This window comes from Lissotriton vulgaris, chromosome 6 (genome assembly GCF_964263255.1).
Source record: "Lissotriton vulgaris chromosome 6, aLisVul1.2, whole genome shotgun sequence".
In the NCBI taxonomy this organism is placed as follows: Eukaryota; Metazoa; Chordata; class Amphibia; order Caudata; family Salamandridae; genus Lissotriton; species Lissotriton vulgaris.
Genome location: NC_141694.1, coordinates 1,593,831,962 through 1,593,850,265, shown reverse-complemented (window position 1 = coordinate 1,593,850,265; position 18,304 = coordinate 1,593,831,962). Strand labels below are relative to the sequence as shown.

The following is an 18,304-nucleotide window of genomic DNA, read 5'->3' as shown; positions in this document are numbered from 1 at the left end:
TTTGCCCGTTCAGTGCTGCAGGTCTTTCTTGTTTGAAATTATTTTGCAGACTCTTCTCCGGGGATGGTATTGCTTGGGTATATATTCAAAGGTAAGCCATCTGTGGTTAGAAGTCTCTGTTTGATGAAGTTATTTATCTTCATGAATACCTTATCTGATAGAGACTATATCTAGCCGCAGGTTGCTTACCGACCCACCCATCCTCCCCACTCTGTTAACCAATTTCTAGAGATACGGATGGTATTTAGACAGAATATCAAATTTAAAGTATTGTGGTATACAAATATCATGTTTTAAATATCGTCTTTGAAAAATATTGTGGTATATAATATCGAGGTCAAGAATATCTGATTTGGGTTTTCTATTAAATACCAATGTTAAAAATATTGATGTAGAAAATGTTGTTAAAAATATAGTTTTTTTAATGGAATATAGTTTAGTATAGCGGGATGTTGGGCTTATAGGGGATACGGGTGGGGAGTGTTTTAAAATATGTAAATAACATTTTAAAATTATAAAAAAGTTAATTTTTTTTTAGTAGGGGAATGTTGGGATTATAGGGTATAAGAGTGGGAGTGTTTTAAAATATTTGTATAAAAAACGTACAAATGTAAATACATTAAAAAACAATTTTTAGGAGCGGGATGTTGGGTTTATAGGGGATAAGGGTAGAGAGTGTTTTAAAATATGTAATACAAATGTGGAAAATTGAAAAATAATTTAAAAACACATTTAAATCTTTTTTTGGTTTCACAGTTTGGTTTATATTGTATAAGGGTGGGTAGTATTTTAAAATGTGTAAATAACAATTGGAAGATTAACAAATTTTTTTAATGTAAACTATTTTTATGAGTGGGATGTTGTGCTTATAGGGGATAAAGGTGGGGGTGTTGAAAAATATTGTCGACAATTTAGGACAGAAAAGAGAAATTATTATTCAATGAACAAAATGTATCTTTACCTACTTGGGGTTTATAGGGTGTAATGTTTGTGAGATTTGTTTTTCCAGTTATGGGGGATGTTTGTTCATAATTTTATTCCAAAATGTAAAATTTACATTTAATAAAATGTAAAATATTTGTTGATTTGTATCTTATGTTTTAATTTTTTTTTAAATATTTTAGAAAATGTTATGTGCATCTTTTTTAATTTGGTGTTAGGAGGTTGTGTTGATTTTCTTTTTAAAGAAGATTTTGGGATTATTCAAAAGGAACATTTTGTCAAATAGTGCTCCATTTTTGAATTTTTAATTTAATTGTGTTTGTGGTTTTTCCCTAAATTTTCATAATGTTTTTGTTTTTAATATGGATTTTTTATTAATTAAAAATGAAAAAAGTAATTTGACGTTTTGAAAAAAGATTATATTTGAATGTTATTTTGAATATAAAGATTACTATTACCATAGAAAGCTCTTTAAATGTTTTTTTAATTTATTGAATATTAAAAAAAAATTAACAATTTCAAATTTTTTTGTTTACAAAAATGTAAGTAATAAAGTAGGGTAAATTCGAATATTTTATTTTTAAATAAAATATAATGTGCAAAGAAAAGAAGAAAACAAATGTTATAGTTTTTGGGTATTTTCTTTGTTTTGTTAATTTTATATGATCATTTTTTGTTGTAATTGTTAAATGTTATATACATGAAAGGCTTATTAATTGTTTTAATTGTTATATATGTTGTAATTATTATTTTATTTGTTTTAATATATTTGTGTGTTTTTGGTTAACTTTAAGGTATATTGCTGTTGTTTTCTACATTTGGAAAAGTTAAATGTGTAGGAAGGTTTGGAATTTAACTTAATTTGGAATGGGAATAGTAATTATGTATGTTTAGTGTCCAGCGCCTTCCCTGAGTTAATGTAATTTAGAGTGAGAATAGGAAATTATCTATGTTTATTATCCAGCACCTTTCCTAGGTTAATGTAGTTTGGAGAGGGAATAGTAAATTATATATGTTTAGTGTGCAGCACCTTTCCTGACTTTGGAGCCAGTTACGATCTCACCCGGAAAGCATTGCTACCGAATGGGTCCCGGAATGCTTACCGAATGACTCGAATCAGGGTAGTCCGACCGAGCGATTTTGCTTCTGGATACAATTCTGTCGGACTTCCATTGACTACAATGGAAGCCTGTGTTCTGAACGACAACACAGGCTACCATTGAAGAAAGGAGTGGCTGGGGAAAATCATGCACCCTGTTGCAGGCAACCGTTAGTACCTGCCACACTATGCATTTGCTGAAAGGGGGGTCCCTTAGGTACACCCCTGGGCTCGATTCGGAATGCCCCAGGTGAAGGAGGGCCTGCTAAGGACCCTCAAAGGCAGATTCCGACAGCTATTTAGTTTCAGACAAATCGAAACGGCTGTCTGAATCGGTCATCGTTTTCACTCACTCGGAAACCGTGTCCATGGAGGTGTATGACCTGTCCGAATGGAATATATGACGATACTTAGCAAACTAAAACAACGCATACTTTTACAACATTGTTATTAGTTCACAAGTACCGGTATAGCGCATTTTTCTTTAACAAATTCCATTACTTCTCATTTGCTTTAAAATGCATAATTAATGTCTTTACAACCGGTCCCAATTCGCCACATAGATTTACATCGCATTGTTTTTTAAAATAACCCCCATCACTATGCTAATTTCTCCATCCATATACACTACCCGACATAACACACACTCCACCACACTACCCTACAACACTACCCTAAACCCTAAAACACTACCACCAGCATGCCCCTACACCCAGTCTTTCCTCTGCACCGAAACACTACCCTAAATGACCCCATGACAATACCCTAAACCCTAAAACACTACCCTAAAACACTACCTCCAGCACGACCCTATCCCTACGCCCAGTCCGTCCCTTACACTGAAACACTAACCTACACGTCCCCCCTGACACTACCCTAAACCCTAAAACACTACCCTACACTACAACACTACCCTAAAACACTACCCCCAGCATGACCCTACCCCCACCCCCAGTCCGTCCCCTACAGTGAAACACTACCCTACAGGACACCCGGACACTACCCTACACTACACAAACACTACAACACTACCCTAAACCCTAAAAAACTAACCCTGCACTACCCTTCCCCATCACCCACTCCTGTCACTACACACAAACACTACACGACCCACACTACTTTTCAAACACAAAACACAACCCCTCTTACCTCTCTTTCCTCTGTGCACGTCCCTTGTCCTCGGCTGCAAGCGCCCGTCATCCTTGCAATCATTCAATCAGTTCTCAAAGAATTCTCCACTCACCACTGCCGTCATCGCTGCAATAATCCAAGCCAGTCCTTCTCCAGAATTTACCACTCCCCACTGCCGTCATTGCTGCCTCAAAATCCGGGAGCAGCCATACACGCATTACAACGCATGCATTGTAAGAGCGCATGCGAAGTAATACCATGCATCGTAAAGGCTACGCGTTGTTACAGCGCATGCGTTGTTACGCTTGCGTTGTAATGGTACGCAAACTAAAAGTTGCGTAATAACGGGTGTTTACCATCTGAATGCCTTTCGGAACCGATTTGGACAGCCCGAACGGTTTCCGGGTATCTTAATCGGTCGATGGGAACTGTGTACAATTCGATCGGAAACAACAGTTCCGAATTGTATTCAGCAAACCCGAATTCAAGTCGGAGCGCTTCCTATCGGCATCGTAATTGACCCCTTAATGTAGTTTGAAGTGGGAATAGTAAATTATATGTGTTTAGTGTGCAGCAACTTCTGACTTAATGTAGGTTTCAATGGTAATAGTATATCATATATGTTTATTAATAAAATAATTTAAAACAGGTTTTGAATTTTAGTAAATAATTTTCATTGCAATTATGATATATGCAAATTAAAATAGAAAGTAAGTAAATAAAGATGTATACTTAAATTTTCAATTTATCTTTATTGAAAAAATGAAGAAGAGAAATTAAGTACATTTTATTTTATGTACAATATATTGTATGCATTTTTTGTAAAGCAATACAATAAAACATTTCTCATTTTTTGTAATGTAACCTATTTTGTAATTATTTTAACATAAATATTATTTTTAAACCTAGTTAGCATTTAACCTTTTTATTTTAGATAACGCAAAAGTTTGGAAACATACATTTTAACAAATGGCAAAATAATAATTATTTTTTGCATACATATATTCATTTAATTATTTTGTAATAGTTATACAATTGTTTATATTTTTAAATTATATATTAAATGATTAAATAAAGTGTATATTGTTTAATATATATTTCTAAAACATTTTTGTTATATTCTTTTTTTAATGTTTGATATTAAATAATAATATATTTGTTATAATATTTTTAAAGAAAAATAAACCTTATGGGTCCGATTCCTATGTTGGACGGACCGGAGTCTGCCCGACATCGGTTGGGAACTGGAACCGAACAACCTCATGTTGTTTCTTCCAGCCCAGAAAGTAGGATGCGACCGAACGGAATACATGCCCTCATTGCAGGGAACAGAGGTGAAGTTCATCCCTGCACCCCGTGGCGGGCACCTCTAGGTGCCTCCCACCGGGTACAGGGATCCAGGTGCACCCTAGGCTGCCATTTGACGGCCTTGCTCCCATGGGGGCCCTGCTGGGGGCCCCCAAAGACAGATTTCCAATGTCTTTTTGTGTTGGATAGGCAGTCACAGAAAGGCAGTGATAATCTGCCATTGTTCTCCCTTGGCCAGAAAGAACTGGCCGAGGGATTACTGCAGGCTTTCCGAATGGCGGACGGGCTCTCCGAGCCCGTCGAAGGCCATTTGGAAAAGTGATTCGGATTCTCTTCCAACTGACCCCATCATAATGGGTCGGTCTTAAAGGAATCCGACTAGCCGATTAGGACGCGGGCTGGAGGGCTCTGACAGTTTCATCCTGCATCGTAATCAGGCCCTATATAGTTAGGAAAACATTGTTTAAAAGTATGAAAAAATTCAACATATTACACATTTTATATATTTTTATAAACAGTAAATAATTTTTTATAAGTAAAAAACATGAAATATTTTATCATGTATAGTAAAAAATATTATGTATGTTGGAAAATATATTACTAAACATTGCACCATTTCTAAAATACGTTAAACAATATTTTCTTAATTTGTTACATTGATTTTATTTACATTTTTGTAATTAAGATTTTCATTTTACATGGAGTACAATAGGGAATAGTCTTTTTATTAATTTCAGTAAGGCGGCCAATTTCTTTTTCAGTAACTCTTATTTTTTAGTCTATTGGTGTTGGTTTTAGGTCGTTTCTGCACAGAGAAACTCTAATTTGGAAGCTGCTTCGCATCGGTTAAGGTAACTTTATTTTAATTACTTTTTAAAAGTAATTCAAGAGTAGGGTGAAGGTAGTTAGGTACTGTTCAGGGTTTGTACGTTGTGTTTTTGGTTGTTGGGTGGTATACTAGATAGATTATTTTATTTGAAGTACAGTTAGTGTGTCGTAAGTTTAGTGTTATGGTTTGTTTTAGAGTGTTACTTATATTTAGAGTAGTATGTGAGTATGTTTTTATTTGTTTTATAGTATTGTATGATTGCGAGAGGGATTCGTGTTATTTTTTTTCAGGTACTGTTCATTCCAGACTTAGTGGTTGATTGCGATGCTATTCGGAAGGGCTCCGAATTGGATTCAGGTTTGCCGAATCTGATTGAGAACCCTTGTTTCTGACCGATTTGTTCACAGTTCCCAACAACCGATTACGATACTCGGAAAAAGTTTGGCCTGAATCGTTTTTGAAAGGCATTTGGAAAGGTCAGGTGTTTCTGAGCCGAATCATACAGTTCTATGGACTCTGTTTTCGAACAAGGGATTACAATGACCGATTTTCTTGCCACTTCCTGCACTTCTCTTGCCACTTTCTGCATTTCTCTTGCCTCTTTTTGCACTTCTCTTGCCTCTTCCTGCACTTCTTGCCACACTCCTCTTGCTTCTTTCTGCACTCCTCTTGCCTGTTTCTGCATTCCTCTTGCTTCTTTCTGCATTCCTCTTGCTTCTTTCTGCACTCCTTTTGCTTCTTTCTTCATCTCTTGCTTTCTGCACCTCTCTTGCCTCTTTTTTCACTTCTCTTCTCTGTGCACCTCCCTTGCTTCTTTTTGCACCTCTTACCTCTTTCTGCACTCTCTTGCCTCTTTCTGTACTTTTTTTCCTCTTTCCTTACCTCTTTTGCTTCTTTCTGTACCTCTCTTGCTTCTTTATATACCACTCTTCTTTCTGCACATTTCTTCTTCTTTTTGTACCTTTCTTATTCTATCTGCACCTCTCTTGCTGCTTTCCACACCTCTCTTGCTTTTTTCCACACCCCTCTTGCTTTTTTCTGCAGCTCTCTTGCCTTTACTCTTTCATTACTTCTCCTCTTTTGCACTTCCCTTGCCTCTTTCTGCACATCTCTAGCTTCTTTCTGCACCTTTTTTTCTTTCTACTCCGTTCTTCCTCATGATGCACCTCTCTTGCTTCTTTCTGTGCCTTTCCTACTCTTTCTTCACTTTTCTTGCTTCTTTCTGCACCTCACTTGCCTCTTTACAGGGACGTTATAGTTAGGAAATAACATTTAAAGAACCTTAGAAATTCACTGGAAAAAACCACAGCTTTCAGTGACGTTATTGTTAGGCTGACATTTCACTTGTACAAAACCAGAAAAATTCAGCCATTATAGTTAGCTGAGCTAACTATAACGTGCGCCCCGCAATGCATTGCAGATGACGTCACATATTACATCACTATTGACATCTCAAATGACATCACTGATGACATCATCCACATAATCTCTGATGCATCTACTCATGGGAGGAAGACCGTCATAGAGATGTGAAGGGGGTTGAAGATGATCACTTCCCAAGGGGGTAATAAATCAATTGATGGAAGAAAGATGCAATTATGTCTGAAAGGTTATATTGGGGTCTGTGCTGGTAATAAATCAAATCTCCAACGCTGGCTGAAGGTTCGTGTTGCATTCATTGCAAGTTCACTCTGTTACATTCCCTGTAACCAGGAGGACGGCAGCGCCATTCGCCTAGTCAAACAGTGACCGGCTATCTGGAACCACTTCACTCAGTTCGTCCATCATTTTTACCGGATCCCCTTACCTTATGGAGGCCACTCCATTGAACAATCGTTGAGAGATTTGATTTATTACCCCCTTGAGAAGCGAGTCTAGGCAGTTGTCGATGCCTGAACAAGTTTAATAGGTTGCACTCTTTCCAGGATTGGGGGAGTCCCTTTCACTTACACTCAGCTGTCTCTATTACTTTTGTCCTGACGAAGACCCTACGTGATGTCCTTACAATACAAACTTTTGACTTCTTGCTTTCTCATGTCCTTAATCAGTGTAAACATAAAAAAGTTGAAGTTACAGGTTACTACTGGAAGTAAAGACTGGGACAGAGACTTAAATATAATACTCTTCATTCTTTTGTATTTATGTATTCTTGTTTCCTCACTTTTATCACTTCATGAAACAACAGTCACTAATTAATCAATTATTTACATAATGTATGACAGTTGTTTCTTAAAAATAAAACAAAAAGAAAAATACACTTGCTTTTCTACAAAATTGTGGTTTGTGTTTTGTCCTAAAAGTAATGTTTATTGTTAAATTATTTTATAACGATTGTACGGATAAAGGAATTAGGAGCTATCCGACGGAACCATTTTGTAGACTATAAGATCTCATATGATCAGGAACAAGTTAAGAGATATGATTTGGGATTAAAATAAACTGTATGTTACTCTAATTCTGGAAACATTCTAATTAGCAATACCAGGTCCTAAATTTTCCATTTAACTTGCACTTATTTATGCAGGAAAACCATTGCTGCATATTCGTAACTTCTGCCTTGTGTTTTTACGGAAAGTGAGGAGCCAAAAATAGCTAATCTTAGAGATTTAAGTTTCTTAGGTTGATGTTAACTGAACACCAGCAACTTTTTGTCAGTGATAAAATAGTTTTTTTTATTAGTATTTGCAATATTTTCCATAGTTTACTGTAGAATTTTCTTGGATGCAATTATGTTGTTGAGCTTCTGAAAGTCATTGACTTTTGCTAACTTGCTTGTGTGCTTGCTTTATCAGCTGTGGGAATCCAAGGTTATGCAATCCAAAGCAACCGAGGGTTTCTTCAGAGAGAACCACAGTTCAACTCAGTTTGTTCTACAGCTGCCACAGAATTTACATCAAACTCTGCAAACTTCAACAGGTCAGATACCGTTGCTAATGTCATTTAATATATGCTGATGGGTTCTGCGTGCCATATTGATAAATAAAACTTGGTCTTTTCCCCATTCCTACAGGCTCAATGCTATACCTGCACTGCAAACAGCCAGTTCACTATATTTGTAACATGATGCAACTGTTGTTAGCACTGTTGCCCCATGGGTGAAGTTATAATAAGTCATTGCCAGATAGCTCAACTCCGCTCATCCCACTGTCTGGACTTCTACTGTGCTAAGCAAATGGTGCCAGTCTCTAAAATACTCTTCCAAAAGCTGCTACTTACTTTATCTCCAAGGGCTTATCTCCGGGAAATGTGTGGAATATCAGTGCCATAAGAAATAAACCTGCTAAAAGGGGACCACAGTGGCACATCTGTGTAGTGAGGTGGAGTTATCCAGAACCTGTAAAGATATTTGCTGTGAAACAAGGCCCCTCCTCCCTCCACAGAACAAAACTAAAACAAGACGGAAACAAGAGCATCTAGTTGAAGTGGAATATTTGATAGAGACATCTAGCTACAGATTCCTTACCTTTGAAAATTCAGGCGTCAGGCAGGATCTGGAAGATTTTTCATAGCAGTACCCCTGCATGATGGTTGTTGGCATCGGTCGACTCCACTTGACGTCACGTCGTTGTGACATCTGCTTCATCAATATAACCGGCACTCTGACATCAGTTCTTTTCTTTCTGTGCCCAGCCATCACAGATCCATCGAAGAGAGCTTCCCCCTGTCATTTTTTGGGTAGACTTTTTTCAACTTTTTGTCGACTTCTTCTTTTGGTGTGCTATGGATGGCTAGTAAGAAGACCTCTGGGTGCAAGCCGAGCAGCGCCTGTCACCTCGCCATGTTGGTCACGGACGCCCACTTGGTATGTCTCTGGTGCCTGCAGCGCGACCATGACACAAACTCATGCTCCGATTGCGAGCCATGGTGCCAAATGCTTTGAGGGAGCGGACTCTAAAGCTGCTCACGGCCAGGCGTCTTTGAGGTCGCCCTGTTGATCTCGGTCGAGAGCAAGGTCTGAGCACTGCTCCAGAGGATTGAGGTCTTATTCTTACAAGCCGTTGCGGTCCGGTAAGAGGCATCACAAGAAGTTGAAGGGCGCCCGTCTATCGCACAAGAAAATGGAGAAACCGCGGCGTTCAAGGCCCCGCTCTACGGAACTGATGCCTGGGTCGGCTTCATGTTTCCCTCCCTTTCTGGGGCTGGGAGTGACCCCCCCCCCCCTATTGTGCTGTATTTGGGCGGTCTGACCTTCGGCTCCGGCGCCACAGCCTCCTATTGGAACCATTCCTGGCACTGGACCGGTGCCGGTGGCCTTCCCCAGTGCCGCATCAGAGGTCCTCTGCGTCGCCGGCGCCCACCGTCGGTACCTCTCCCAATCCTCATTCTGGACAACCCAGAGTCGGTCGGGCATCCACCGGGACCGGCGCCGACGGAGTCAGACAGCTCCATGCCTATCAACCTGCCCTATTCTGAATTGTTAGGAATGGATGAGATGAATTGGGAGGGGTAGCAGGATCCCTTGGAAATCCTGCACCCTCAAGACATGGACTGGTATGAAGAACGGGGTGTTGCCAGTGGCATTGACACCGCCCTAGATTATGGCATGATGTCTCCCCCTAACCTAGCTACGGAGGAGGGGGCATCATTTGGTATGGTGGTCAGGGATGGGGAGATCTTGGACCGGCAGCTCCCAATGGTGGAAGTCAAAACTAACATCTTTACAGAGGTCCTGTAGCCAGATGTCTCCACCTCGGAACCCTTGCTGCCTTTCAATGAGGCCTCGGCAGACTTACTTCTGGGCACCTTTTCCAAGCCCAGTAAAGGGGCTCCTGTGAACAAAAGGATTGCCCGCCACCATCGCACTGCACCAGGCGACCCAGCTTTCCTCACCCCACACACAAACCTTGGTGGTTCTAGCTTGCACTTCCCATGGTGCTTTCTCTTCCACATCACCAGACCGGGAATCAAAAAGACTGGAAAGCTTTGGGAAGAAAACGTTCTCTTCCACCTGTATAACTTTGAAGTTGATGCCTTTTGGGACGTTATTCTGCAGGTGCTGCCCAAAGTCTCGGAGAAGGACCGGATTCTGCTCTCCCAAGCTATTTCAGACGCAGAGATGCAGCGAAGTTCACCGTCTGATATGGCTTAGACATGACCTACTCGCTGGGAAGAGTGATTTCAACAACAGTAGCTGTACATCGCCACGCCTGCCTGAAGACGTCTGCCTTTTCAGGGAATGTCCATTCTAATTTTATGGACATACCCTTTGATGGCTCTCGTCTCTTCGGAGACAAAGCAAATGCAGCACTTGAGCGATTCAAGGACTCGCGGACTACAACCAAGTCCTTGGGCCTCACCACAACATCTCAACCTGTGTCCACTTTTTGCTCCTTTCGTGGATATGGAACGGGGCTACCAACAGCGCCAACCTTATTCCAGGCAGAGGGCCCTTCAAGTTTGGCAACCTCTGCGGGCTGTATATGCGGTTCACCTCAGCCCCGAGGGTTGGGAGGCCGGAAGTTGAGACAAGTCCCTCCTCTATCGCGAAATCCTCCTAGTCCGATTCCCCCAGGATCATTCACACCTAGTTGGTGGCAGAATACGGCATCATCTCCACCCCTGGCAAAACATCAACTCAAACATGTGGATTTTGCAAATAGTCCAAAGGGGCCACTCCCACCCCTCCGAGATTCCCCCTTCATCCATGCTCCCATTTTACGATTGGCTGATGGAGGATTGTCTTGGCATACTCTGCAAGGAAGACAAAACTCTTTTGGCAAAGGAAGCTATAGAGGTTCCCGGGCCAGAAATAGACTGTGGTTGTTATTCCCGCTATTTTCTGGTTTCAAACAAGAACAGAGGCTTTCGCCCTATCCTGCACCTCAGAGCCCTCAACAACTTCAGGATGCTCACCCTTGCTCATGGCCTGTCTGCCCTGGACCCGAAAGACTGGATGGTAATACTGGACTTGCAGGCTGCCTGTTCCTCTTTTTTTTTTTTTTTTATCCCTGTCCTGCCTGCCCATAGTCGATCTCTGAGGATCACAGTGGGCCACGAGCACTTTTAGTTTGCTGTGCTTCCCTTTGGCCTCACCAGTGCCCCTCAGGTGTTCACCAAGGTGATGTCAGGGGTCGCAGCCCATCTGTGGAGATCAGGGGTTCCAGTATTCCTCCTATCTCAATAGTTGTTGAAGGCTGTCTCGGCCCAATCCGTCATCTCCCAACTCCAGACTAGGGCAAACCTACTGCATTCCCTAAGGTTCACTATCAATGTGCCGAAGTCAGACCTGAGTCCCTCTCAGACGCTCCCTTTCATCTGCGAGATTCTTGACACGGTGCAGTTTCAGGCCTATCGTCCTGAACGGCAAGTCCAGGATATTCAGGTTACGATACGATGTTTCAGCCCCTAACTTGGATTTCGGTAAGAATGACTCTGAAGCTGTTGGGCCTCATGGCCCCAAGCATCCTGCTAGTGGCAGGTATTCAGATCTTGGGCCATAGGCTCTGGCCACCACTTATTAAAGTCCTTTGTAAGCCAGAAGCATTAGCAGAAGTTGCCTTCTGCTGATCGGCATTGTACCTTTGGCTGTCATGGCAGTGCTTTCTGAAAGAGAGACCAGAATAAATGAAAGGCAGATCTCTAGAATTGCATCCTTTGACAAGGAGCATTCAGGTTTGCTTGATTTTCTGCTAACTACTGGCAGGCATCCCCACTGAATAGAATGATGCAGATGGCAGAAATACAACTGTACTGAGGCTAAACATTGCTGTGCACGGCTCAACAATTCATGTACATTAAAGCAATTTATGGTTCAAAAAGATCATGTTACAACATACAATTTAATCACACACAACTCTTCATCTCTCTAATATCCAAACTCCATGCTATGGACTCAGAATCTAATCTTCTCCCTCATTCCCTAATTAAACATGGCATCGCCACCTTTGCCCACATCTCTGAGATTATCAGTGCATTGCATCAAGGAGGGATCTATCCAGATGCTCTAAAGCCCACCATTAGGTTGCTAGCGAGCCGTGAGCCAAGATGGCAGCTCTGCTGTGAGTGTTCTAAGATTACTGGCTGCAAGTGGGCTAGCCAGTTCCAAAAATGCAACTGTCACAAATGCACCTGTGGGCTCAATCCATTTGATGCTGAATAAACTTTCTGAAGACCGAGTTTTGTACAAATAAATTTTTTAAATGGTTGAAAGTAAAGTTTATTCAAAAACATATATCAACATCTGGCAAAATATAATTCCTTTGTCATACATCCTCTGCGAAGAGTCTGTTTCTTAAATGGATTACAAACACTCAGCCTAATGCTTTCATGTCAACAAGACCCTTCATCAGGGTTAACTAGAGTTATCATGCTGGTAAACAAAGTGGAACCCCGTATAGATTCTCGCGTGCATTTGTAATAAATCTAATTAGTAAACATTTAAGAAGTAAAAGCATCACAGAGGATGTATGACAAAGGAATGAAAAATGTCCTAAATATTGTAACGGAAAGTTTCAATTCTATTAAGGACTCGGAGACGAGGATTATACCTTCTTTTCTCCCCTTTATTGAACAGCAGCCATTTAAAATATAAACAAGAGCTACTTTTCCCATGGTACATCGGGAGAAAAACTTAGTTGAATCAACCAGTAAGAACCACTTTGTTAACCAATCAGCTCATAGGCAGTTCTATATAATCCTTTCTCCTTGTCTCCCAGTCCTCTTTTGACTTGCGAACTCAGCCAAAAGATAACCCTTACGAATCCTGTTTGTTGCCAACAGAACCTGCAAGGATAAGGATAGTTGTCACCAAAAGCTCTTTTACAACAAAAAGGCCTGTAGAAAAAAACTTTCCAAAATACAGGTACATACTGCACTCTAATATAACTTTAAAATACATGGTTAAAATGTAGAACTTGGATAATATACAGTATGAACAACAAATGACTAGAAGAATGTGAGAATGACTTACTCCATTACATGGAGGGTGATCTCTTTGTAGGACACTCTAGGGTAGGATAATCCTCGCCTCCGAGTATTTAATAGAATTGAAACTTTCCATTATGATAGCTAGGAAATTTTTCATTTTCATGTCCAGGCTGGAGGCGAGGATTATGCGAGTTTAAATCTTGTTAACCACCAATGTGCCATGTTAAGCCCCGGTTTGAAATAAAACCTGCTTAAAGGTGGAATCCGAAGACCACTGCCGTATTGAGGAGATCCTCCAACAGGCACCCATACCGAAAGCTATAGAAGGCATTGCACCTCTAACCAAGTGTGCTCCAAAAATCTTGAGATCTATACCAGCTTCTTGCATCACCCATCGAATCCATCGTGCAATAGTGGGCAAAGAAACCGCCTTAATAGGCTTGCGGAGAGCAATGAGTAATTGCCTCTCCCCAGTGGGTTCTCCCCTTGTTTGCTTTCAGGCATCGTACCACACATAGCTTCGGAACGGCTGGAAACTCGGGATAGGAAATAACTCTAGTATGACATTTAGTCCTCCTAAGCAAAGTGAAGGTGACCCCAGTGGGGGTAAAAATTTAGCCCGTGGTATCCAATGCTTTCACATCTGAGACCCGTCGACAAGAAATGAGACAAAGCAACATATCCAGTTTAGCTGACAACTCCTTCCTGGAAAGAAACCGATTGGGTTGCCATGAGAGAAACATATTAAGAACCTGATTGACATCCCAAAGGGACAAATAGCGTGGTTCAGGGGGTAACCACAATCTGATACCTCGGAGCAATCTGTAGACCAAAGGTTGTTTGCCTACCGCTGTATCACTAACTGGAATATGGCCAGCCGAAATGGCTGATTGGAAGGTGTTAATAGATCTTTAAGCGAGACCTCTCAGAGCTAGATGAGCCAAAAAAAATTGAGGATATGGACTACATCTGCGTCCAAGGGATTGAGATCCCTTCGAATACACCAACCGGACCATCTTCCCAAGCGGATTTGTACTTCTTGACCGTACTATCTGCCCATCCTTTGGCCATTAGGACTTCAGCCCTCTTGGAAAGTCCTGGGATTTCCCAGTGTTACCCGTAATCTGCCACGCCATGACCCGCAATGAGTTCTCCTGAAGAAGAGGATGAGGAACTTGGTCTGGACTCTTGAAGAGAGTCAGAAACTGGGGAAGTAGGATTGGAGAATCCCAGGAAAGTTCCAAAAGAACTGGAAACCAAACTTGAGACATCCAGAGGGTGGTGATCAGCACCACATCCGCCTCTTGTCTCCGGACCTGGGCTGTCACTCTTGTGATCATTGCAAAAGGGGGGAACGCATACCCCTTCTCTTGACTCCAATCCTGGAGAAACGCATCCGATCCGGTCTCCAACTGAAGAATCAAGGAAGTTGTTGATCCAGTCTGGAGGCAAAGAGATCTATGGAAAACGGACACCACCAAGAGTTCAGAGTTGCAAAAACTCCCGGGCCCAGCTTCCAGAGGCTGACATCCCTAAGGTTGCAGGATTGGAAATCTGCCTCCTCATTCTCGCATCCCGGTAGATATTCGGGTGTGACCGAGACCTGATGATCCATGCAATACTGCCAAAACGCCACTGTTAGGTCCGAAAGGGCTCGCGACCGAATGCCTCCTAAATGATTGATGTAACGGACCGGGGACACATAGTCGACCTTCAAGAGGACATACGATTAGATGGAATCTTTTGTCCAGCAGCATACTGCCAAAGAACATGGTAGAGGTTCTAGGCAATTTATGTGTAAGCGTTGTTCTTCTGGTGACCACAAGCCTCCAGTGGGAGCTGCGCCGCATCTGGCTCCCCAGCCTGTCCTGCTGGCGTCTGACTGTATAACCAAGTCTGGAGCTGAACCGAAGAGCGCTCGACCATTCCAAGCCTCCATGTGACAGAGCCACCAACGGAGTTCTTCTCAAGACTCCTCGGACAGAGACACCTTGTGAGAGTATGGGCAACCCCTGCGAAGGTGGTATGCCTTCAGACATTGTAGGGCCCTGTAATGCAAGGGACCCAGAAATATTGTCTGAATTAATGACGAGTGAAGGCCAACTACGCAAGATATTTGTCCGAGTGTTATTTTTGCCTGGACAGAGTCCGTCTTAATTTGTGACACATTTTTGTTACTTTCCGGAATGGAAGACTTAAGGTAAATTAGGTTGCGTCTATCACAAAACCCCAAAAAGTTACTGACTGAGAAGGGGTCAAGAGAGACTTTTTCTCATTTATGACAAAGCCAGGACCCTGCAAAAGATTTATTGCCAATTGAAGATGTGAGAGGAGTCTTTGGTAGGAAGCATCCAGAAGGAGCAAATCATCGAGATACACCATGAGACGAACCCCACACGTTCTGAGGTGTTCTACCACTGGTTTGAGCACCTTGGTAAAGCACCATAGAGCTGAGGAGAGACCGAACGGAAGGCAGGCAGACTCGTAAGTCTGACCCTTGCAGATGAATTGAAGGAACTTCCGGTAAAGAGAGGAAATCGGTACCACTTGATATGAGTCCTTGAGGTCCAAACTGCCCATCCAAGCCAAAGGACGTTGGACATCTCTGAGAAGGTAAATCCCTTCCATTTTGAAATGGTGGTAAACCACCCATTTGTTGAACTCGCTCAGGTTTATTACCGGCCGTTGACCTAGATATTGCTGACGAAACCCTTTGGATGAAGATAGGTAGGTTGGATAGTGCCCCTGGCCAGGAGAGAATGTATCTCTTGATCCACCAGAGAGGCATCTTGTTGAGAGAACCGGAGTGGGGGAGGATGCACTCTTTGGGTAGGATTCCTGAAAAACTCGAAGTGGAATCCCGGAACTGACTGTAGAACCCATGCATCGCTTGTGATGGAAACCCAAGCTGGGAAAAAACTCTCCAGATGCCCCCCTAATCATTTTTTTATTTTTATTTTTTTAAATGCTGCGAAAATCATCCTTTATTCGCCTTGAAACACATCAAGTTTTTATGGCAGTTTTAAGCATAATGCAATCAACTCCTGGGAAGCGTAATAAAATCCACATACACACGTTCTTACAATCAGAGTAAGTCGTCAGATCCAACATAGTTCTTGAGTTCTCATTCTTTCTGTGTGGCAGAAAAATGCCCCCCTAATCTTAAATGGACAGAAGGGGGAAACTTACCGGGGCTTGCGGATGAATTTGCTCCTCTGTATCCTCTACCCTTGCCACAACGTCCTCTCATTGGGTAGATGTTGCTGAACCTTATTTAGTCCTGGTACTGATGGGACTTGTCCCTTTTGCTGGTACTGGTTTTCACCACGGCCTGTCAAGTGACTCCTGCCTCGACCGGCCCAGTGGAAAAACTTTCTTGATTGTTGTCTGCGCTTTGTCTAAAGATGTATAAGTATTTACAAACTTTCCTAATTCGTTAACAAACGGTTCACCAAAGAGACCATCTTGTGCTACTGCCACCGCTTCAGAGTCTGCTAAATCCCCCAATTTAGAGTCCACCTTTATAAGGACAGAACGGTGTCCCTAGGTTGAAAGGGCACAGTTTGCATTGCCCAGAAAGAGAACAGCACGCTGAGCCCACCCAGAAAGGGTCTTGGAAATAAGGGCACCAAAAACTTTGGCTTCTTCCTCCATATCAAGGATCTTTGTTAGAGGCCACAAGGCATTCAGGAGCTTATCTTGGCATCTACACCATGAGCTGTCTGTGCCTTTTTTGGGATCCTTCTTAAACTTTTGGAAGAAAGTGGCCATGAGTGGATCAATCTTGGGGAGTTAAGGCCACCTTCCCCTCTAGGGAAGGACGAGGGCACTCTGCACGTAAACAATTCTGAGCCTCCTTTTCAAGAGGCTACATATACGGTTTGCCACATAGCAGGTGACCTTTTTGTCCGGGGATGAATTATATGTGCCGGGTCTAACATATCAGATAAATCAGTGGCCGAAGTGGCAGGATGTGAGGAACCATTAGAACCAGACGGGCCAGGAATCGTGTCAGGACCTTCTGCACCTTCGGGAGTAGAAGGAAGAGTGAAAAGGGCTAAACCCCCATTCTCTGGTGGCGAAGAGGGTTGAGTAGCCGTAAAGGCTTGGCGTAACCAATTAAAAGCATCCAAATCCACCACTGCTTCACGGGGGCCGGTGGGGCCCACAGGATCCCCAGACACCGGGATAGGGGCAGGCGTTACAGGCGTGGAAGGTGGGACCCATTTCTCGAATACCTGGGAAATTTAGCGGGAAAGATCTTTCCTCCAGAGGATTCATAGTCTCCTCCACTGTATGTGTATATATATATACACACACACACACACACACACATACATACACGCAGCCACCGCGTCATAAAAATTGTCATCTCATGGGGGGTCTGCATAGGGTCTGCCCCACCCTGTGATTCATCACCGTATTCCATTTTAATAATAAATCCCAAATAGGAACACTAAGGAAAATGAGGGACAGGAAGACACTTGTGGGTGACAGACAGTAAACCCTTATAAAGTGGCCCTTTATAATGGGGACTGGGTGTCAGTCCAAAGAAAGAAAGAAAGCAAGTGTGTCACTAATTAGTAGAGGCTCTCAGCCTGGAGCAGACACAGGATATACAGCAGTTGTTTCAAGCCGGGGGGGGGGGGGGACACGTGTCCCAAACAAGGAGCCACCAGGGGTAAAACCAGACCTCATGGAGGGGTCAAGGAACTTCAGTACCAACTCTGCCTGCTAAAGCAAAGCATAGGTTTAGCCTAGTCTTTTGAAGAAATTCAACACCGTAATTACGGACCCCTACGGGCGTCTCCCTCACTGGCAGACAAGCAGCGGGAAACACGTGGACATTGGGAAATTCCTCTGAGAGGAATTCAAAGTGCACACCGAGGCCTACTGGGCTCCAGGCTCGGGTGCATAAGAGCGAAGGACCGCTCTCGCGCCCTGAACCGCCCGCTGTGTGCACACATTTAGAAAACGGCAATTTCACCAGAAAAACGACGGTAAAACCGACGTGACCTGCGAGGGAGGAAAATACCCATTATAGTCCATATATCACCATAAACATAACAGTTAAAAGTGTCACGACGCGCAAACACGCTGTGACAGTTTAATCTAAAACAAAAACAAGC

The 18,304-nt window shown here is 42.5% G+C and overlaps 1 protein-coding gene across 1 annotated transcript in view; it reads left to right on the top strand.

The window, feature by feature from the left end:
* GTF2A1L (general transcription factor IIA subunit 1 like) overlaps nt 1-18,304 on the top strand; it is an 871,572-nt gene that overhangs the window by 162,283 nt on the left and 690,985 nt on the right. Inside the window, exon 2 of the mRNA XM_086927762.1 lies at nt 8,102-8,225. Within this exon, the coding sequence (XP_086783888.1) occupies nt 8,102-8,225 (124 nt within the window). The remainder of the gene's footprint in view (nt 1-8,101; nt 8,226-18,304) is intronic.